Source organism: Syngnathus acus, chromosome 2 (assembly GCF_901709675.1).
Source record: "Syngnathus acus chromosome 2, fSynAcu1.2, whole genome shotgun sequence".
In the NCBI taxonomy this organism is placed as follows: Eukaryota; Metazoa; Chordata; class Actinopteri; order Syngnathiformes; family Syngnathidae; genus Syngnathus; species Syngnathus acus.
Window position 1 is genome coordinate 13,929,259 of NC_051088.1, and position 23,047 is coordinate 13,952,305.

Sequence of the window (23,047 nt, forward strand, 5' to 3'; positions counted from 1 at the left end):
ATCTCCCATTCACACAGTGTGAAATATTGAAGCACATGATTGCGATTCAGACTGACGTGGTGACCTTGGCAACGCTCAGCGGGGATAAACAGGAAAAACTCATCATGCCGGCCACTGGAATCTTCCACGCTGTCACCCTGTGGCTGATTTCATCCAGAACGATCGAGCTGAATTTGAGGTGAGGTGACGCGAGGTGGGATCTGGGCGTCTGCCCGCTTTCCTGCAGTCAGCATGTCACTGAAGCTAGCAAACAGAGCCTGGACTTGCAGAGTCACCTGCACTAAACCTCAAGATGAATAAACCATGGGTAGAGCAATGCAGACCACTTGAGCTATTTTCAGCATCACTCGGTCCAAAATGCTTTCATAAAAAGCAACCCCCCCCTCGTCCCCCCGCCATCCCCTCACCGGCCTGGGCAAATAGAGCGTGCTGAAGCGGCACTACTGATCCGTCTAGAAAACCAGCCGGAGTCACGAAGTTGTTGCGTGGCTGTCCGCCTTTTAACAACATGGAATGATCTCCAGGACCTTCAAGTTGAGCATAATTGGGTCAACAGTGGCCATGACTCCACCCACACGTTTCCCTGTTGACCAGCAGTTGTACAAGTCTACGACTAACTTAACTCAGTCACCGCCAGCCGAGTACAAAGTGATGTTTGACGTCTATTCCCGTCAACGGTAGTGAATGAGTTAAAAGCACACTGTGACTTTGAACTAACAGAGCTAACCTGCCTGCTGACTTGCTGTCCTACTGTGTATTGTCGTATTTCACAATTTTTTTTGTAATTAAACTTTAAACTGTCACCAAGAACACTTTCTAATCTTCCCCTAAAGACTTTGTTGTATTTGTTTCATTAACAAACACAAAGAAATCAATGAAACAAGCACTGTCAGTCTTTCTCAAGGTCCTTTTTGAAAAGATGCTTGGTGAAGTCAAATTTCAACTCCTGCTACATGTAATAGTCCCACCGCTGACGAATGTCTTTTGCGCATAAGATTAGTCTCCTTTATGAGCCCTGAGTAAACTATTCACCTGCTGATTTAGGAAATGTGGTTACTTCAGCTCCTGATGACTCTTTGCTGGTGGTCAGCATTAAATAGTCCAAGTTCAGCATGTGTGGCAAATATGACTTTAATCCGCCACCTGTGTTTGTTTGTTTATCACCAAAGTGCGTGCTGAGAAATGAACATTAACGAGGTCGTTTGAAAGATTTGCTGCTTAATATCTTCACTATGAGTAAAAAGTTACTGGCTTGATTTTGTTGCAGGCGGAGTGGCAGGGATGTGAGTTTGAATGGTGGTCTGTCTCAGGGACTCGACGGTGGACCAGTCCACAATGTAGTCCGCCTTTCACGTGCGGTCTGCTGAGCTACACGTTAAGCGGTACGAAAAAAGAATAGCTGGACTCATTCAGAATTATTTATCTGCCTGCAAAGCCCTTAACTCCTAATTGAAAATGGGGACAGCACCCGAATGTGCAGAACAAAGGGGAAAGCATGAGAGTGAGCGAGGGAGGGAGGAAGGAAGGAAGGGAGGGAAGGAAGGGAGTAAAGAGCCTGACATGAAAACATAATGAGGATTGTCATGCCCATGGGGGCTGACGTGAGGGATTCGCTGCACAGGGCTTTCGACTAAGTAGGAATGCAAGTGAAGCTGGCGAGAGGGCACCAGGGGACACAAGAGGTGACATGACTTGGACGATGCTAGCATGTTCAGGAGCGTTGCTGACCCACAAGCCGCTGGGCAGTTTTTCAAATCTGTCCCTTCAAACCATCAAGGAAGTGGAAGGCTCCCTCTCCAAGGATTGTGCTTCACTTCCATCTCCAAGCAACGGCAGAGATTGCCGGCGGGTGCTACGGGCTTGTTATGAGATGATTCCGACTGGGGCCAAACACTTTGAGCTGAAGAGCACTCAAACTGAAAACCAGACCTGCGCGTCATGCTGAGTATGTGCAAAAACATCACAGCGTTGAAATGCAACCTTTGTGGTTCTATTTCATCCCTAAAGACTATATTTTTCATGACCGCTTTGCAGCGAGCAGCATTTCACATTTGTTTCTGTCGACAAGTCTATTGGATTCACCTCATGCTAATACAGCTGAAAAATCAAATGGGAAAAATAGCAACGTGTCTCGCTGCCTGCGGTTACGACATTATTGCTGTAAGCAATTCCGGGGAAATAGCAATTGCGAACATAAACGGGGAAGTGAGAGAATGAATACAAATGGATCTGATATCGTCTGGAATTAATCTTAATTCATGCCCACCCCCGCATGCGCTTGGGATCTGATTTGCAAATATGGAATTTAGTTCATTCTGCTGTTGGGGCTTCATCTGGATACAAGTTGACAAAAAAGAGAAGTTGGAACTGGCAGTAGGAACAAAGACAAAACTCACAAACGACCGACTTTTCTTGGCCTTGCGATTTAATATTTCATCATGCTCCAAAAACATTTCCAATCCATCCACTGCATATTCTCAACTTTACCCTCTTCCTACTCCACACATTGTGAAACTTGACAGTTTCTAGCTTCAAGGTGAAAAAGCTTAACATGCAAGTCGACCATCCATCTCGCTTGGACTCAGCATTCTCGATGCAAATGTTTCAAAATGTTCTATCAGCGTCTTTGCCCCCCCCCCCCCCCCTCCTTTGATCTCGACACCAAAAATCAATCGGGACGCCCGTCTTTCTTCATTCATCCAGCACCGCGCCAACAAAACAATGAACAGATTACCAATGCATTGCATCTAAGGCGTCTTCAAAGAGAGTCCATGTTGGAGAGAACTCTGCACAGATTGAGGCAACAAAGGGTAGTTACGGAGGGAAATAAAGGCCCCATAATGCTCTGGGGGGAAGCCCCTCCCCTCTCCCTCTGCGTTGTGGACAGATGTAATTTCCTACCGAGCAGCGCTTTCTTCAAAGCCCACCGGAATGGCTTGATCACAGTCGTCAGGCTGCCAGTGTACCTTCACATTCTTCACATCAATTATACATTGGTCTCAAATGAGAAGAAAAGGTTAAGGAGTCTTAAAGTTTCAAGACTTTTGATCAGTGAACCACATCGAAGGGGAAACTCAGCACGGCAGCAGCCCAAACCTCACATCTGCTCTTTGGCTCAATTTTAATTTCAAGTGGGGTGGAGCTGGTGTACGTTGATACCCAGTCACTGATTACTGATACTACTAATCACTAATCTTACAATTTGTACTAATTAGTAACATTATAGTCCCTATTTTGTGGCAAGTGCAAGTCTAGCAGGAAGTGCAGTCTACCTGCGCGCATGACTGGAGTTTTCTTTCTTAAACGAGTCTGGCATGGCACGAAGCGTCCGTTTTTGAGCCCCGAGCGAACAGGAAAATAAGTCCCAATTCCTTTATTCTCTAAATAAAAAAAATCTTTTCATCTTGACACTGCTTCAGTTACTTGAAAATTGGTAAAGTCGTTTTTGAGTCATGCTGATAACAAATGAAGGAACTTACATACAGGCTGGAGAAAAATCATCACTCAGTTTTATCAATGGTACAGTTTAGGATTTTTTTTTTTTTTTTTTAATTACTGGAGAGTCCTGTCTGTGTTGTGAGCTGAGTTTACTGTATTGAAACACCCCCAAAAAAAACAACCTCCAGTTTCATCCCTTAATTTAAAATTTTATGAGGGGAATGTTCATCCACTCACTCAACCACTTCGGGGCACAGCCCAAGAAGAGATGTTGTGTCAGTTTGCTCATATTCAAAAACAACTATCAGGTTGTCACTACTGAATATTTTTAGAATCGATTATACTATCCATTAATCGGCTAAAAATGTATTTTGCATGGAAATGAAAACAATCTTTTATGCCCCCTTTTACTGTCTATTAACCAATTATTGTTGTTTATTTGATATTGTTTAGTGATTTAAAAATGGCTCTAAACAATTACCCGATTCTTAAAATAGTTGTTGATTAATTTGATAATCGAATAGTTGCCGATTAATCGATTTAATTTTCACAGCTCTAAGCAACAACAACCATTTCCCCAGCTTGAGCTCAGTGAGTAATTTTACAAGTGGATCTACCTAGTCTGGATTGTTGCACAAAAAAAAGGGCTTTTCTGTCCTATTGTTGCCTTGCAATTTCACTCGAGTACAGGCATGTCTCTCTTCAGTCATGATCGCAGTAGACAGGCTACTCACTTCGTTTACTCTCCACAACTGCTTAATTATACAGAACTTCACTCTCAAACAGAGGAGGCAAACACTGAAAAGATGAAAAAGACAGGTGTAAACATTTGCTTAGGACCGGAGGGGCTGACTAAACTGTGCAGCAAAATACGACAGATCAACAGAACTTAAAAGGACTCCGTGAATTATAATTCCAGAAATGTAAATGTATTTGTTGTGTGATGAAATACAACAGAGTAAAATCTTCAAAACACACTTCAGCAAACCAGCTTGTAATCCGGCTATCGCTTCATCAATACCATCAATCCAACTTTCAGACTGTGGGATTTCAAATGAAAAATGTTACTACCTGATTTTCATTGTTCCCATGACAGTATCAATAAAGTTATAGTCATACTCACAAGAATAAAAAAAAGATCACATGATATCCAAACGTACCACTTTGAAGTCGTCGGCTCTGCACTCGGTGCCGTGGAAGTGGCAGGAGAGCAACATGTCATTGATGTCGTGGCCGGTGCGGTCGAAGAACTCCAACATGTTGAAAGGTCGCGGCTTGAAGTTGTGGAAGTCCGATTTGACCTTCAGGCTCTCCAAAACGCTCTCCTCCACAAGATGCACGTCTCGGATCTCATACCTAAAGTAGACCATCGTTTAGAGATGGAAATGATATCATTTTGCCTGATTAGAAGTCAATTGTGTGAAATTCAACCCAAGTAGCAGTAAGGAGTCATAAAAATCAAATTTTATTCCAGTACTGACATTTCTTCCAGGTAGGACAATACCCATTAAAAGTTCATTTTGTTGTCTTGCTCCCCAGTTGTCAAACAGCTTGAGGAAAAGAAAAAAAACATGAATTTTGTTAAGCTAAATTTGTCTGTCAAAACCAAACTGATTCATTTTATTTTTGAGGCTGATGGCAAATTTTGGCAGAAAAAAGACTGATTAATCAGCCCAATGATTAAAAGAATATACACTGCATTTGCATTTTTGTTTTAAAAACTTAAGATCAATAGCTTTCAGGAAATAGAAGTTAATCCCTAACGGCCCCTCATAGAAACATTCTGTATGTCGCAATCGTTTTTTCTTTTCTTTTAATAACAGTAGCTCTCGGCTTTAGCCTACGTGGTTTCCTGCCCTATTATATATTTGAGAGGTAATCGTAATCTGTCACCCACATAATCACAGTATGGATTCAGGAATTTGGCATTCAGTGAAATGTCTTGATATTTGTCTTGCACAAGCCACCAGGCGTCATTGGTCCGTGTTAAATGCCAGCCGAGGAACTGAGCGAGGAAGCCAAATATCCCACATCACCCTCGGCATTATACTTTGCCCCGGGAAGGTTTCCTTTCATCAAATGGAGCTCATAAATTTCTGGCCGCAGCGCCTCGCATCAAAAGCGAGTTGAATAGCCGCGCATGCATCGGCTGCGGACTTTCGTACAAATACGACATTCAAACAGACTTGAATTACTCGGATTCCACCTGCATTTGAATTGCCTCACTTCTTAAGCAGGATAATGAGCTAGTGTTAGCTATGCTTCTGAGCTGAGTGTTTTTTTTTCTCCCAGGAAGTGTGCAATGGTGGTGTGCATCCAGACCTTCAAAGATTGGTGATACAAGTTGAATCTGCCGCCCGCCACCAGACTGTCAACATCACTGCAGCGGCAGCTCATCAGAGGATGACGTCACCTCAAGCTCCGAGCTACGTTTCTCTTTCTAATATATTTAACCTTCATTGTTGTTCGCGATAACTGGCGGCATGGAAAAATAAAACACAGCCATAACATCATTCGCTATTCTGGGAGAGGTTTCTCTTCAAGTGCGCCGTCTTGTCCATTCATGCAGAAAATCATTGTAAAGTCAAAAGGTCACTGAGGTTGGAAGAACTAAATTTCTGTTCAGGTTGATCTTGAAAGTGTTTGACAGGGTCGGGTCAAATTTGACCTCATTAAATTCCTTCATAGCATTTCTATGAAAGTCTTCTCGGAACAGTGAACAATACCATCACCCCTTCCCTGTGGTGGCTGGCAGCGATGTCACAGTCTAATTTCAAACATTCATTCCAAATAATAACACCTTAATAAAAAGCTGCTCTGGTCCTGATTCAGTGGTATGATCTCGACACGCAAATGGAGTTTACAACTCCAAGTCTCGCAAGCTGCCTCGCTACTTTTGCATTCTCCCACTTTGTGTGTTCAGGCAGCCCTCTGTGCATGATCTCACACACTGAAATGATTGCTCGAACAATATTCAACTCAAACTCTTCTTTTATTTAGCAGGTAAGCTGCATCTTGAACATCCCAGAAACAAGAGGACATTGTTTTCCTCCCTGAGATCTGTTCTTCAGGTTTTGCAAACATGGTGATTTTAAATGCATGAACGTTTAACTCACGGCTTTTGCCACATTTTGTGATCAGAGAAAACAAGAGTTTTCTGTTCGCTCCTGTGAGCCCAGCCACACTAACAAAACAACCCAGGTGTCATTTAAAAGTTGCTTTTGTCATAATATCCCAAGGATAAACAATTATAAAACACATTACACACCCGATTTTGTTTTGCTGAAATCAGACATTTTAAGTGTCTCAATTGGATTGCATCACCATGGCGGACTCCACAGTTTAAGTCCCAAATATTTGGGTGGGATGGGGGTGGGGGCTACTGCCAACTGAAGCACACGCAAGCCCCCCCAAAGCCTCACCCCGCCCCCACTGCATCAACAACTAACCCTAAGCTCGTTGGTAAATAATAGGCATGATCCTTGATGTGTGGTAGAAATGTGACAGTGACCCAATTGTTGTGTTTGGAATTATGTCACCAGAGACACACACAAAAAAGTTATTTTATGAGCTTTGAATTCAAGGAGCTGCCCAGCGAGCCGCCCGTACTGCAAAGTAAGTGAAGGCTACCTGTGGTTCAGCAGCGCCAGCAGCTCCCCTGCGTGATACAAGTCGTTGCGTGTCACGCGACTAAAGCGGAAGGCGTTCAGGTTGCAGAAAGTCACAGCGGGGAACGTCAAGATCGGGCTGACGACCTCGTCCAGTTTAGTGACGTGTGGATACTCCAAGTAGAAATGGATCCGGTCCACACACACGAAAAGCAGCACGGCGAGAGAGGCGAAAAAGACGACGAGCCACAGGCAGCGTCGGAAGCAGAAGCGCTCGTAGGTGAAAATGTGCGAGATGCCGTGCAGGGTGGACCTATGGGCGAAAACTTCAATCGGTGCGGGGTGATCGCCGTCCATTTCCTCCCGTTCCACCTTGAGGTCCATCGTCGCGCCGCGGTGCAGGTCAAACGTTCGATGCCAGCGAGAGCGTCACCGCGTACTTCAACCCACTCCTCCGTTCACTCACTCATTCATTCACCTGTGGCGCCGACCGTCCACCTGCGCAGGTGCAGACACGCAGAAAACCACTCACGGAGTCGTCTCGCCATTTTCCACCCACATGGGTGTGACCAGACAAAAAAGTCCCGATAAGCACAAAGAGTCAGTGTCAAGTGCAGCGAACGCAGCACGAAATCGGGCTGCACGTTTGATCGTCGATTCTGTGTGCAGTGGAGCGCGCGTGGTGTCTGCACGTCACGAAAAAAAAAAACAAGACACTTGCAAATCCTTCCAGACAAATCAGCTCATTTGAGAAGAGTTAGAACCACCAGTGTCTCTTTGGAGGAGAACATTTTCACGTCCGGATTCTCTCCTCCCGGACGTGCGTGTGAGACGCTTGCTTGTTGCGGTCGCTGCTGAGTCGGGAGGTTTCGTGTGTGCGCAAGGGGTTGCGTGTACGCGTTCTTGTGTGTTTGAGTAAACAGCAATAGCAGCAGTGGCGGAGGTCTTGAACAGACTAATAATAGCCAGAAATTTTTAACCAGAAATTTACATCACATAGCTCCATAATTACACTTCTATATGTGACTTTTGCTACCAAAAAAAACCCAAACAAGAGTGACATTGTAAGTTGTATACAACAACAACGTGGTGATTAATTTTTGTGTGCAAGTGTCCGAATAATCAGGATTCTTGAAAGTTCATAAGAGTCTTTATAATCCAAGTTTCAGATATTGCAATGAAGTCTTTTTATCTAGGGCACTGGCCCTGCTTGGAATATTAGACATAATATAAACAGATGCAGTCATAATAACTCATAGTACATTTCATCATGTTGACATGTCAACACTGGTATTGTTTTAGCAATGAACTCTTGACTGTTTATTTATTTATTTATTTATTTATTTATTTATTTATTTATTTATTTTTAGGAGTTTTAGTTTACTATACATACGACGAATTTTATTATTTAGCGCGCGTTCCGTTCTTATGTTTTGGAACTTCCGGATTGCAAAATTGACGCCACAGATTTTGCGATGTCGCTGTCCATGGTGCTGTTAATTATTCTCCCCCGTGCCTGCAGGGGGCGATAACGTCAGTTAGTCTTGGTTTACGAGAAAAACGGAAGCGAAGAGAGCGCATGAGCAAGTAAACATGGCGTTACCGGGCAGCGTTGCTCGATTGTGTTGTCTGGCCGGACGAACTGTCAACTTTATTTCAGCGAGACAAAGACCAAAAATTGTTCTCTGGACGGCGGGAAGACTATTCATTACGTCGCCTGCGAACAGTAAGTGAACATTTCAAAATTGCACACACAAAAAAAGATAACTTGGAATTCGAAGCTGCTCGGAGGTCAGTAGGCGCTCATGTTTCTCTCGCTCGAACGCGACGGAAGTGGTAAGAGACTGCACAGCGCCTTGGATAACTTTGCAAACTTTTAATTTTTAATCCCAACCTGATGCGTAAAATTTTTATTCTGATTCAAAACGACGCATTTCAAATATCTTTTCCTGTTGTTTATTGTTTAGTACTGTAGATTAGAAAACACATTTACGTGGATTGTGAGTATATTAGTCGTTCTAATACAAAAAAGAAAGGTTTACACTGGTCAACAGATTATTAGGATTTTTTTTTTTTTATCAAAGATGCAAATAAACCTTTCTAGGTGATTTATAGCGTTGAGTCAGAATATGCCCTCGTTTTTTCTCATGTGCCTAAGGTTATCTTCACCAGGTTAATAGTTATAAATATGATAATAATGAAGATAATGATAAGAGTAATGATAATAATAATGAATATATTTTGATTCAGGGTTTAATTTATTAACAGGCAGAACGAAAGAGAGAGAAAAATGAGTTTTTAACAGACTTCAAACAAACAAAAGAGTTCATGTATAAAATATTTGACAAATAATTTCTGTTGCCCAAAGCAAATAGTAAAAGCAAATTTGGCCCATTTGCAGACCTGCAGTTCCGCCTTGATGAGAAGACAGCTCACAGCAGTCTGGACCTCTTCAAGAAAGACACAGGCGTCATTTATCGCATGCTGGGTCTGGACCCCAGCCACACGCAAGACAACCCCGAGCGTTTTCGTGACTGGGCCGTGGTGTTTGGCGATGAGAAGATCACCGGCGGGCGCCACTACTGGGAGGTGACGGTCAAAAGGTCCCAGGAGTTTCGCGTGGGCGTGGCCGAAGCGCTGATGTCCCGCGACGACTGCGTGGGTACCAGCAGCTCCTCATGGGTGTTTGGCTATGCTCAGCGCAAGTGGTTTGCCATGACCAACAATAAGATCGTTCCCGTCACCTTGGTGGGCAAAGCGGACCGTGTGGGCATCTTGCTGGACTTCGAAGCGGCCACTCTGGGGCTGGTCGACATTGAGAAACGAAAGATCGTTCATTCCATTAGGGGGCGCTTCAAGATTCCCCTCTGCCCTGCCTTTGGACTTTGGGATGGGGAGCTGCTCACGCACTCGGGTTTGACAGAGCCGGAGGGTCTCGAGGGATAGCGCAATTAGGCCTGCAAAGGACTGATTTGGGTGATTTCAACGAAGTGTCCCATTCAAGCATTTTGCTGTGTGTTAAGATGACATGCATGCTAACTTGATAGCTCACCTCGCTAACACGCGAAGACATTATAGTGCCTTAATCGTCCAATTTTGCTTCTCAGTTCACTTAGTCAGCGGATCAGAAGCTTGCTCATTCAATTTCTGGGTTATGTATCATTGACTAAGAAACTGCTTGTAAGCACTGATGGGGCTAAGATTTTTTCCCTTGGGGGGGGCGAGGTTATCTCAGATGGTCCGCAATATTATTCAGAAAACACTGATTAAGATTCATTAGATGTTCCTTTTGTGGGATGGGTGGAAATGCAGAAAATAATTACTGGAAGAATTGGGGAACACTCAAAAGTCAATTATCTACTCTGACACCTGGGGTGGTCCAAGTGTATTTTAAGGGGGGGTGGCCAGTGCCCTCACGGCCCCCCTCTAGCTCTGCCAATAAGTAAAAAAAAAAAAAAATGTAACTTGGGGCACTTGGAAGTCAAGAGCGCTGTGCTTGCATGCAATAGGATTGTTAGTCAGGATAACATCCAACATTATTAAGTCTCCTTTCAAGAGCCAATTTTGTTAATTCCTTACTTGTGTCCATAAATTAATTTTGTAATTATCTAATGCTGTCTCATATATTAGTGTTTACAAGTGAGGCTTGTCAAATCAATTTTGACGCAGCTTGTTAATGTTGATCAGGCCATGCGTTGATCAACTTTTCTGGTGCTACACACACACACGGTTATGTTAATATTGTATATTGTTTATTAAAACAGCATCACTTCAATTTTGTTTTCTTCACATCATCGTGTCATTTTTATACAAGAGAACAACATGAAGGATTTTGTCTTCTGCCACACTTCAATGAAACTTAGCCTGAATGAAGCTACTAAAAATGTTTGAAGTAACAATGTGTGCGTAACAGAAGTTCAGAATATTATTCCTTATCCTGAGCTTATCACAAATGTTGTCAAGTTGAGATTTACATTATCTGTTCAGGGAGGACAAATAAAACTACCTGAATGGAATTGGCTTTTTATCGCTATTGAAACAAGCTCAACTCCTACAATTAGTATATACAGCACGTAAACTTATACATGTTATATCACAAATGAAATTAAATCTTCCTCCACAGTACAGTACCATAAAATATTGTGCAACGTTACTCTATACTACACTTTCCATGATCCACAGCGCTTTCATGGATCTTTTGTATGCCCAAGTGTACCTAATTTTCTGACTGGAAAATGTGCATAAATTGCCCAAATTACATCTAAAATCCAGCATTCATCCCGTATCTGAGTCACCCTGCTGCTTCCTTTCAAGTGCTTTACATTTGATCCTGGTCTGGTCCCTCAGTTGATGATGTTCAGTGTGTCCATGGTGGTCTTCCGCTCCTCCTTGAAGCTGGCCGACTCCCCGCCACTGTACGCAAGCTGGTACTGCTGCAGAATGGTGGCGATGACGTGATGATCAAACTGCCTGGCGTCATCCAGAGGTGTGTTCCCCCATCTGCCAATGAGCACCATGCCAGAAGACCAAAAATCTTTGGGTGATGGCTTTTATTGAATATTACACCAATGAATGCACAGTACATTGTAAATTGCATCTACCTGTCTTTGATGTAAGGATTCACTTTACATTCATCAGTGAGGAAGATCACAGCTTCTATGTGACCTAGAAGAAGAAGGTTTGTGGAAGTGTCAGATAAGAGACTAGTTAAGGGGTGTACCCTGCGCAGACTAGTAAGCTGTTAGTTACCCTTGACCTGAGGGCAAGTAGTATAGAAAATGGATGGATAGACTAAAAGTGAGCCACCTTCTGAGGCAGCAACGTGGAGCGCTGTTCGAGAGTCGTAGTCTCTCTGATTCATGTCCAAAGTAGAAAGAGCAAACCTGCAGGTCAAGAAGAGATGGGACACAAACACTGACTTTGTTTGCCAGGAAAAACTCAATAGAAAGCTTATTTTAGGTCAAGCTGAAATTGAGAAACAAAACAAAACACATTTTTATTCCTGAAATAAAACGGTTCCAAAACGTTTTGGGTTTTTTTTGGAAGGGAAAATTAAGAACCCTTCTGGTACCTCCTTAGAGCAGAGACATCGCCGCTGTAGGCCGCAAACATCAAGTTTACAATGGACTGGTTCTAAAGGATGGACAGGGAAATGAAGATGAAGACGTTTTGATCTTGAGACCAGATGCAACCTGGCTGCGAACTCACCGGCTCGTCACCTAAGCCTTTTCTGGGGTCGTGCTTCTTGGTGAAATGTCTCAGGTTGTCGTAATTGTGGAAGTTAAAATAAGACACTAGCTCCTTACGAAACAAATATTTGAATCAATCACTTTTTTTGAGGACCATCGATAAATCTGCAATGTACCTGGCAGAAATGAATGCCTCGCACGCTGTTCCCCAGACGATCCAACGAGGGAGACCAACACATCATACCCATGACATTGGGGACCACCAGGAGCACGGCACCCGAAACCCCAGATTTAGCGGGCAAGCCCACCTGCAAAGAACAACAAACAAGCCCCATCTATGGAAAAGAAACAACTCTTGTGGGTGAGCCCTTTGAAAGAGAGTCTCACATGGAAGGCAAACTGTCCGGAGAAGTCGTACATCCCGCAGGAATGCATGAGACTCAGCGTGTTCCGAACCGCATCTGTACTCAGCACGCGCTCGCCAGTGATTGGACAAATGCCGCCGTTGGCCAGCGTGGCCGCCATGACGCTGCCCGACTCGCACGTCATCTCGATGGAGCACAGCTGGGATGCAAAGAACTCATACAGTATGTATCGGTCCATTGAGACTTAGCTCTTCAAAATCAATACATTTGATTTAATATGGCAACAGTCACTACAGAGTCGGAAATACGTTCACCTGAAAGTAGAAGTCGAGGGCATCAATCATGTCAGCGTTCTCGGGAAAGCACTACAAGTATAAAAAAAATTAGTATTTCATTTGGAAATAAAAGCAACAAACTTAGCAAACTTACCTTTTTTTCCTTGAGGTAATAACCAATTGCATAATTCCGATCGCCCGTCACCCGTTCTGATTGGAACCTGTGAGCACATTACAGCGATAATAATAATGATAATTAATAATTTTAATAATAATAAAATGCTAGCAGGTACTCCTAATACTCACGTTGCATTGCTGAAGCCAACATACTCTGATCCCGCTGTACGCTTCAAAAAGTCCATTACCTGCAAACGATGTGAGCAGATGCCATTGCGGGAAGTGGAAACACAGTGAATGAAACTAAAAACACTTTGCTCACATAGTCGAATCTCTCTGCTGTCTTGGAATCAGGCTGTAAAGAAACAAACAAAAAAAGACAAACGTAAAAACTTTATGTTCTAGTGGAGTGTTTCCCAACCTTTTTTCATTCACGGCACACCTTTTCATTGGAAAAAAATCTCGAGGCACACCACCAACAAAAATCTGTTAAGTGTTACACCAGCTTCTATATTAAAATCAGTTATATTACAACAAAAGACGTAAAGTTCTATTCCTATATATGTATGGAGAGTCGAATAATTGAATAAAAATAAATACAAAATATTCTTTAAATTGTATTTCTTTTGTAAATGAAAGTGACAGTTTTTGAAAATATATTAATTAAATAATAATTGCACAATAAATGCACATTTATGTACAGTCTCACACCTGGGATTGAACCAAGTTCTTACCAAGCAAGAGCCCGTGTCATTATGCAGTCGCTATTTTGACCTGGAAGCCTGTGGTCGTCTGCACTGTTTTGTACTAGTGATGTGCATTCCAGTTCTTAAGTGAACTGAATCTTTAGAATCGGGGCCGCATTCCAACATGTTTTCCAAGAGTCCCTCGTTAAGTGCACCTGCGTGAAAAGTTTTTGGTCATTTTCACGTTCTACAGAGCTAAAACTTTTCACGCAGGTGCACTTAACGAGGGAATCACACGGACACTCCATTAGGTACACCGCCATTTTCAAGTGTACCTAATAACAGGCCACTTTATTAGGGAAATATCATGATCAAAGGTCACAGGTGTCAAGCTCTAGTCCTCGGGGCCGCATTCCAACATGTTTTCAAAGAGTCCCTCGTTAAGTGCACCTGCGTGAAAAGTTTTTGGTCATTTTCACGTTCTACAGAGCTAAAACTTTTCACGCAGGTGCACTTAACGAGGGAATCACACGGACACTCCATTAGGTACACCGCCATTTTCAAGTGTACCTAATAACAGGCCACTTTATTAGGGAAATATCATGGTCAAAGGTCACAGGTGTCAAGCTCTAGTCCTCGGGGCCGCATTCCAACATGTTTTCCAAGAGTCCCTCGTTAAGTGCACCTGCGTGAAAAGTTTTGGGTCATTTTCACGTTCTACAGAGCTAAAACTTTTCACGCAGGTGCACTTAACGAGGGAATCACACGGACACTCCATTAGGTACACCGCCATTTTCAAGTGTACCTAATAACAGGCCACTTTATTAGGGAAATATGGTCGAAATAGCCGACTGGTTGGTGATACGGGCTCTCGCTCGGAAAGAACTTAGTTCGAGCCCAGGTGTGAGCATATACCTGAATGAGTTTTTAGAATTGGACCCTCGCTGCGTACGCATATGCCATCAAATGCAAGTATTTATGTGTAAATACATAAGGTGGCCCGCCCCTAACCCTAGCTTTAAACCCTACTTTGGAACCCTAACTCTCTTCACCCTGCCCCTTACACTACTGGATTCCACCCCGCCCCCTAGTTAGTGGGCGTGATCCATTGGTTTGCTCCGCCAACTTGGGGGCGGGGCCACCTTATGTATTTACACATAAATACTTGCATTTGTTTGCATATGCAGCGAGATTCCAATTCTAAAAGCACATTCAGGTATATGTCCACACCTAGGATCGAACCAAGTTCTTTCTGAGCGAGAGCCCGTGGCACTAACGAGTCAGCTATTTCGACCTGGCAGTTCCTGGCCGTCTGCACTCTTTTGTACTCGTGCATTCCAGTTCTTTTAAGAACTAAATCTTTAGAATCGGTTCACTCAAACATTTTTGTTCAAAAGAATCGTTCACCGAATCGTTCGCTACACTTTCTTATTTATTTATTCTTTATTTATTTTTTTACCTCGTGTAGTGTACCTGTTGAAGTGTCCATGAGGTGTACCTAATCACAGGCCACTTCATTAGGGGAAAAACTTAAGTGAAAGTGAAAAGTGCCACACCCCTGGAAATGCAAATCACTCACTCACTGACTCGTTCACTCACAGATCCGTTCAGTTGGTGAACAGGAAATGCAATTCACGACTCGTTTGTGAAGGGGAAGTGACGTCATTTTCTTCTTCGTTCTGATTTACGAAGTGATTCGTTCACTCTCGTTCACTGAGACAAAATCGTTCTTTTGAACGAATCGTTCACTCACGAGCCAACACTAACAGCAACACACACATAAACTGAGTATGTGCCGATGCCACAACATGAAATCTCAAGATTCTCCGATTTGCCACGCATGCACGATTAGCAAGTGGCTGACCAGGCCTTGCGCTAACTGATCTGTGGTTTGGCGATCCTGTTTACAATGCGCTCGGTATTTAATGTTGGACAATTTCCCACGGCACAGCTGAACATCTCTCACGGCACACCGCACACTGGTTGGAAAACACTGTTCTAGTGAAACAAAGATGTATAGCAGTCCTATAGATGGCAGTGTTTGCGTACTTTGACTGGTGACATGACGTCATAATTTTCACGTCATATTTATTAACTGCTGCCTGGTACACCTCAGTTAAATATTCAGTACATAGTGCATAAGTTAAACACATTTTTTCTACCTTATACAACCACTTAAATATACATAACTGACAAGGGCGCGACTGCTGTGGATGCTCCGATTGGTCTGCAGCACCACGCCCCCCCCCCCTCCCACACAGACCTCACAACTGACCCAAAGTTAACTTTCGTCAGCTGTGAACGTTAAGCTAAATTCATCAAATGGTGGAACAAATACACGCAATGTTTTTCTGTGCCCACAGGTAAGTTTGTCGTCCATCAAGTTAAACGGTGACGTTCAAAGTCCAGCATCTGCAACAACTGACTGGCCAGAAGAGATTGTTGGGTGTTTGCTGACTCTTTGCCAAGACAAATACAAATAAGATGGCTTTGCAGACAGTTTTTGGTTAAGAAATCTGTCTGATATGAACAACTAGGTCATCGGGTTCAATTGCAGCTTGCTTTTCAGAATTTTCAGGATGAAGACCACATTTAACTTATGCTATTCCTCACCAAAAACACCACCAGTGTCGTTTCTCTCCCTTCACTCATCTTGAAGCATTCTTGCTCGCTTTCTAAGCAACAGCCCCGCCCAATCCAGAGAAATGACCGGAACCTCACTGTATGACGTCATAATGTGAGGAGCTACTGCTTTATTGCAGACTAAATACATGCCCAACCAGGCGTCTTACTTCCGGGTTAGAAAAATAGTCACCAAAATTACTCATGTTTCATAAGAAATCAGATCGCCATTGCATCATATCAATGCCTGTAATTGAAAGTGTTAAATAGCACAGTAGAAGTTAAGGCCAGGGTACATTTTCTAAAAAAAAATAAAAAATAAAAAACCTAACCTACTGGTGACAGGCATGCAGTGTTTACCTTTATTAAAGAACTGATAACGATAGCTCCAGCATTCACCATTGGATTGTGTGGTCTATCTGCACAACAAATGGCAGCATGTTATCAGTTCGTCCTCAAAGATTTACTTTGTAACCACTTATCACAAGATGTGTTGTAATGGGTCAGGATCTAGCAAAACAAAAGTTGTATGACCTGGTTTAATTTTTTTTTTTGGGAGGGGGGGGTTGTACTGTTTGGTAGTAAATTTTAGAGCGTGTTTACATTGTCAGAAGTTGTCAGGGAATACAGACTAATGTTGCATAGTTTTTCCTCTGTAATATTTTAGATCATCAAACAAATATCAAAATCAGACAAAGATAATGTGAACAAATGAACAAATAAAAGGCAGTTTCTAGATGATGATTTATAACAAAAAAGCAAAATACTTGTACATTTGTCTGATGATCCTTGATATTAAATCTTGAAAATTATGCACAAAAAGTAAGAATTTGACGAGATGGCAAATACTCTCCACGGTGGAAACCAGCGCCAGATGGTGCCCTAAACTGAATATGGTTGCATATACAGCTTCAGTTTTTCAAGTAAAAAAGAATAATGAGCATAACATCTGGTTTACCCTCCTTATTCAGCGACAGTTTGTTGAACCCGAATCCACTGGGCTCTTTGCCCACAAACCGGTGGACGTGTTCGCTGCCCAGTTCATGTACAGCAATGGCATACTCCAGTGGCTTGACACACGACTGTAGACAGAAGGGAACCTTGGTGTCACCCACTGAGTGCCTGTACACGGAAGAATTAAGCATGTGCTGAATAATTTTCAAATAGAATCATGTATTTGATGAAAGAAGATGGTTACCTTTGTCCATCGATGGTACACAGAGATGCTCCCCAAAGGTCAGGGCTGAATTTTGCAAGTTGAGGAATATAATTAGCGACCTGTGTGAAGACATAAGCAATGACGCGCATCCTTCCTGTTAGCTAGCATGTTAGCTACATTAGATACACATGTACAATTTTCTTAATGATAGCTGTACTAAAAATTTCATCTATTACTTACTTGTCCTCCATCTTGACGCTGTGCACTGTCATACATTTCATTGATCTTCTGAGTGAACACTTGAAAGTCTGGGATGATGAACATTTTTCGGAAAGCCTTAGTCAGCAGCATAATGTTGTTACCCACACACCTGCAGAAGTATTAGAGAGTTGAAGTTAAAAAAAAAACACAGAAAGAAAGAATTGCGCCAATCATATTTAATATTTTTTTTCAATCAGAGATGCAACTAAAATTTCCCATGGCTAATTACAAATCTGCCCTGATTTTTTAAAATTGGGTTGTCAAAATATCATTACTAATAACAAAACAATAATAGAATATGCCAGTATTTTATGTTATATGTTAATATATGTTTATGTTTAATACTTATGAATTATGGGTTAGGTTCACCATCAAGTTGATTTTACAACACATGGTAAAATCTATATTTCAAACGCTTCCAAACCTGAGCTGCTAGAAAATGTAAAGACATTTAAAAAACGAACACACAATAAAGCACATAAAACCAGTTTGTCTCCCATCTCTCTCTCTCTCTCTCTCTCTCTCTCTCTCTCTCTCTCTCTCTCTCTCTCTCTCTCGCTCCATTTGTTGGGAAGCAATCTGTTAGCACATGGAAGTGTTGAGCGTGGTTACGTAATGGATCTCAGCCTTTCCTTGAGGCCCTTGAGCATGTGAAAAGTTTCTGGTGAGACCTGTCGCCTCGAAACGCCTGTCTCTGTCAGTCTCTGCTCCTCAAATATCACAAGCGCCAAAGCATTTCCTAAATATCACCTTCAAAACGTAGAAAGCCCAGCAACTTTACTCATCCTTTCATATTCTCGGAATGACCGACGGGTTCAAAGTGATAGAAGCACGTGAGCGCATTGCAGTAGAGCCAAGACACTTTAAATACCTTCTAAAGAACGTTTTGTCCATCATGGCTGGTTCCAGGGAGTCAAGTGTGAACTTGCGAATCTGACGCATGCAGTCACGTAGTCGAGGGTCAGAGGTCCACAGACCTGTTTTTCGCAAAGCCTGGACAGACCAAAAAAGAAGAGTTGTCTGGTTATATGTGTTACATATACATACAGAAATATCATCATTATTTATTTATGTATGTATGTATGTATGTATGTATTTATGTATTTAGTTAGTTAGTTAGTTAGTTAGTTAGTTAGTTAGTTAGTTAGTTAGTTAGTTAGTTAGTTAGTTAGTTAGTTAGTTAGTTAGTTAGTTATAGTGTGCCGTGAGATTCGCTCAGCTGGCATAGCATGAGTGGAGGGGTCAAGGGGCATTAGTCGTCATGGATGGCAAAAAAGGAAATTTCAGGAGGTGGGGGAATGGGATGGAAGGTCAAAATGTCAAAAGAATGACTTTGTAGAACATTGCATTTTTTTAGTTAGCTAGTTTTGTGTTTCTAAATACTAAAATAACAATTCAATGATATGTGACATGATTTTAATAAAATGGCAAAATATGAATATTTTTTCCATGGTTTAAGATTATATGAAGTCACACAATTTATTTATTCACATTATCATCTCAGCTGTTCCTCGACTGTGTAAACTCTTGCAGCAACAGATTTTATACAAAAGAACAAGAACAAACGTGCGTCTTTGCAACCACTGATGCCAATTGTTTGCTGTCTGTGCGCAATCTCACCTAGTTGAACTGACTAATTCGACTTGCATCACTTCTACAAACACATCCAGTCATCCGAAGAGCGCGAGCAAACCAACTGTGTACATAAGGGTCTCTTCTCCAAGGTACCCAGAATGTTCCATTAAGGAAGAAAGTCGACACAAAGTTCACCAGATCTGATTTTACATAATGTGATCAATAAATGAAAGGAATACACAAAAACATCACATTGTCCAACTGGACACTTTGGAAAAATACTTTTAAAAGTTCTTTCAGTATAATGAGAAATTAGCTCAATCCATTTGGCTGTGGTGTCCTTTACCAGCGTGTCAACGCCACTATATCTATCACAAGAAAAAAAAAAAAAAAAAAACTTAGACACCACATGACTTTTGGCTGAACTGCAGATGTATTTTTATACTGGGCTGTTGAATGTCTCCTGAAGTTAGTTGGCACACATGTCAGAGGTGTGTTTAGGAAACACAAGTGGCAGCAGGGGAACATGTGCTTGTGTACATTAACAGAATGTCCGTGACGGAAAAGTCAAACCAATGTGACACAGGCGATGTGTGGTTGCTGTTTACTCACTGATATGAACTGCGACAGGGGGATCATCTCCCTACCGTCGGTGATGGTGTAGAAAAGAAGGTCCTCCATACTGGACATCAACCTATTTACACAAAACAAATTACACAGTGACATATACAGTACACCCTGAACAGTATGAGCATGAAAAGCATGGCCTATTGTAATATATATAGATACTGTATAGTATATGACTTTTCCAGATGGTGAAATTACTTTCACCAAAAAGTGTTCATTTATAACAACAGAAGTGTGGCCTGTGATGACCTACTTGGTATGTCCTGGGTCCACATCAGGACCGGTGTGCTGATGAAGGGCTCTGTGGGTGTGCGGTGATGCCGTGACCCGACAGGGCAGAAAAACAGCTTGCTGCGTCTTGGACAAAATACTGCTGTCAGCTCCAACTCTGGTGGTGAGTCCGGCATTTTTAAATAGTTGGAAGTTGGCTGTCCTCAGAGCTTTCAGACAATGCATTGTGATAAGTAGGCCTTAATTCTTGATGATTGAAAGGAGTTGATTTCCCTCCCCCCTCCCATCAAGTGCTTGATCCAGACTACTGTACCCAGTGCACTGGGTTGTTCTAAGCAGCTGCTATTTCAACCGCATGCTGCTGTAAGGGGGCAGGGCCACGCAGCGTGATGGTTGAGATGCCAGGGTAAATAATCAACAGCAGCTGCAGAGACTAAAGTGGATATACTTTGAGCTACCGTTCATTATCCGGATTGGTCAAATATTATAGCAGCAGTTTTATCTACTGCAAAATACACATGAGGTTTGACAACAGACTAAAATGGCAAGTATTTTGAGTCATGATTACGCAATCTCAATTTTAGATGTGGGTTGCAAATATTTGCACGTATTCTATTTTGGTTTTGTAATCAGATGATCCATGTCTACACATCATTGTTCAATGAAAATCACCACACTAAGGTTATTATAGTTTACAAAAACTCATGAAATAAATTGAAAAAATTCACAAAATAAGATAAAAACTAAACGACGTGAAACTACATAGTAAGTCAATAAAAGTGACTAAAACTAGCTATAACTATTGCAAAAAAGGGCCTCTTTCTCAAGTTTGTCAATTAATTTAATACACGAGCATTCAAGTTTTATTATACGTATTTATTTTGATATTGCTGTACATCCGTAGCTACTGATTAAGGAAGGTCAACTGAATTGTAGCTAATACTTCAATTTATTACACAACACTGAGACCATTTTTTTTCTTGTTGTGCTCAACATACTATACTCCATATATAAAAAAACAAATAAAACCCATAAAAACATGCAAACCTTCTCTAAAAACTAATAAAAACTAACTGAATTAAATAAAAAAATCACGAAAATTGAGAACTACCAATCATGAAAACTCTTATAACCCTCCAGCACTTCCCACCATTTAAAGTGCCATAGATTAACCCTGAAAATGAAGTTCTTGAGTTCTTGTAGGCTTTTCCTGACTTCCTTCTTCTTCTTCCTAACTCTGACAGTGTTAATCACATATATGCCTTTGCAAAGGCACATTTTAACACACAGCTCTTGTAATGGGCATCATCATCATCATCATCATCATAAGTGTAGTGAGCAAGAAGTTTACTGCAGTGCTTGAGTGGTGCTGCTCAGATCCTGTAGTGACACCTCATGGTGAGATCACTTTACTGAACATTAATAAGTTCCTCCTCTAGGCAGCGCCCTCACTCCAGAAGCGCTCTCTGGGCTGGCTTCCTGAGAGGACACTTCACATTCATGTGTCTGAGACGCTTCCTCTAGTGCAGGGGTCACCAACCGTTTGGAAAGCGAACGCTACTTCTTGGATGTGAAGGGCTACCAATTTGATCCACACTTTTGAAATAACAGATGTGCGCAAATGACCTGATGATATTATTAATAATTAATGTTATCTGTTTATGTGAAGACACTGATCATAACGATTTTACACGAACAGATGAAAATTAATATGTATCACGTAATTTCTGTAAATCTGCAAGAAATTAAATTTTCAAATGATCACTTTTACAACATTCCTAGAAAATCACAATGTCCTGATGACCTGTTTTTAGAATAGGCCAAGGGGCTATGTAAGATTTAGGCCACAAGTAGCTTGATCATAAGTGAAGTCATTTCTTAGGATGACAAATTATAGCAACTAACACTTTGGAACCGAAAAAATTGTCAATGAAAATGATTATTATCATCATCAGCGTATCGTCATCACTTTTGAAGCATGTGGACAGTGACCAATGTCATTTGGGAGCTGAGTTACACTCATCTATCTCCAAATGTTCAGGCCCTAATTAGGCATCCGGAGGTCTATCGAGCACTTTTGGACCTGCGACTTGTCCAAGGGGGTGAGCGGCTCCCGCAGCCTCTGCGTCCTATGTCAGCCGGTTGTACCCTCTCTGTTTTCAGCCCAAAATGTTTTCCATTCCTGGGCCAATGAATACTACCTTTGTCCCTTCATCCTGCATCTTGTGTGAGAAAGCCCCCCTCGCTACACTCACCGAGACTGCACAAACTTAACCTCTTCCCCCTACACCTCACACAGGAAAAGGAGCATACCGGGCCCGAGGCTTTGATTCAGGCTCAGGAAAGTGAGGACTGGCTGAGGAGTTGCTTTAGTGGCCTCAGCCCAACGTTGGGCATTAGCTAAGGATTAAAGTCTGTTAGCACGATACCGTGTACATTATACCATATTTACTCATTAACAAACAGATAACATTTTGTATTATAGTTTACGTACTGTATCTCTTTGTTGTTTGAAGTACAAGCTATCTTCTTACCTACCTACTGAACTATCTTACCTGCTGGCCACTCAGTTACCTTAACGCAGCAGTCACATAATGCCGTGGTACTCAAGGCTGAAGTCCATGTGTGTGTTAATGTGAGTGTAACTGTCCGTCTGCCTGTGATTGATTGACACTTAGTTCAGACTTTAGTCTATGCATACATCAACCTGGCCTTTGAAAAACGTATGTTCCATTCGAATACATATGTGTGATGAATACAGAATTTCATAGAGCATCAGCGACACTCCGAAAATCCTTCAATAATTCACATTTCCACATTTAACAACAACATATTCAATTGATCATTCTCTACAGGCATTAATTAACGAGCAAGCTAGCTAGCTAACTAACTAA

General features: G+C 42.0%; 3 protein-coding genes and 1 long non-coding RNA gene across 5 annotated transcripts in view; 2 read left to right on the plus strand and 2 right to left on the minus strand.

Annotated features, from left to right (window-relative positions):
* The window catches only part of LOC119118370, a 19,636-nt gene extending 13,685 nt beyond the window's left edge, over positions 1-5,951 (plus strand). The window contains exon 2 of the long non-coding RNA XR_005096706.1: positions 5,731-5,951. This is a non-coding gene — a long non-coding RNA (uncharacterized LOC119118370). The remainder of the gene's footprint in view (positions 1-5,730) is intronic.
* LOC119118344 (acid-sensing ion channel 1-like) overlaps positions 1-7,934 on the minus strand; it is a 20,620-nt gene extending 12,686 nt beyond the window's left edge. The window contains exons 1-2 of the mRNA XM_037245303.1: positions 7,069-7,934; positions 4,599-4,794 (exon numbers count right to left, since the gene is read on the minus strand). Of these exons, the coding sequence (XP_037101198.1) occupies positions 4,599-4,794; positions 7,069-7,430 (558 nt within the window). The 5' untranslated portion in view covers positions 7,431-7,934. The remainder of the gene's footprint in view (positions 1-4,598; positions 4,795-7,068) is intronic.
* A 663-nt stretch (positions 7,935-8,597) lies between these two features.
* spryd4 (SPRY domain containing 4) lies at positions 8,598-10,033 on the plus strand. Of its 2 annotated transcripts, none has more exons than XM_037245323.1 (2): positions 8,598-8,772; positions 9,415-10,033. In XM_037245323.1, exons 1-2 carry the CDS (start codon positions 8,640-8,642, stop codon positions 9,990-9,992), a joined length of 711 nt encoding a protein of 236 aa, XP_037101218.1. In that variant the 5' UTR covers positions 8,598-8,639; the 3' UTR covers positions 9,993-10,033. The 2 variants fall into 2 exon arrangements, with proteins under 2 accessions (XP_037101218.1, XP_037101228.1); XM_037245333.1 differs by having other exon boundaries at positions 8,601-8,772; positions 9,448-10,033.
* A 1,343-nt stretch (positions 10,034-11,376) lies between these two features.
* On the minus strand, positions 11,377-20,480 carry LOC119118321 (glutaminase kidney isoform, mitochondrial-like). Its single transcript, XM_037245260.1, has 18 exons — positions 20,176-20,480; positions 19,908-19,989; positions 18,592-18,713; positions 17,700-17,829; positions 17,499-17,578; positions 17,259-17,422; positions 16,661-16,719; positions 13,315-13,347; positions 13,182-13,240; positions 13,030-13,096; positions 12,915-12,965; positions 12,623-12,799; positions 12,412-12,543; positions 12,255-12,347; positions 12,118-12,179; positions 11,853-11,929; positions 11,648-11,711; positions 11,377-11,546 (listed from the first exon to the last, which is right to left on the minus strand). The coding sequence occupies exons 1-18, from the start codon at positions 20,376-20,378 to the stop codon at positions 11,390-11,392; spliced, it is 1,812 nt and encodes a 603-aa protein (XP_037101155.1). The 5' UTR covers positions 20,379-20,480; the 3' UTR covers positions 11,377-11,389.
* Between the last annotated feature and the right edge of the window lie 2,567 nt (positions 20,481-23,047).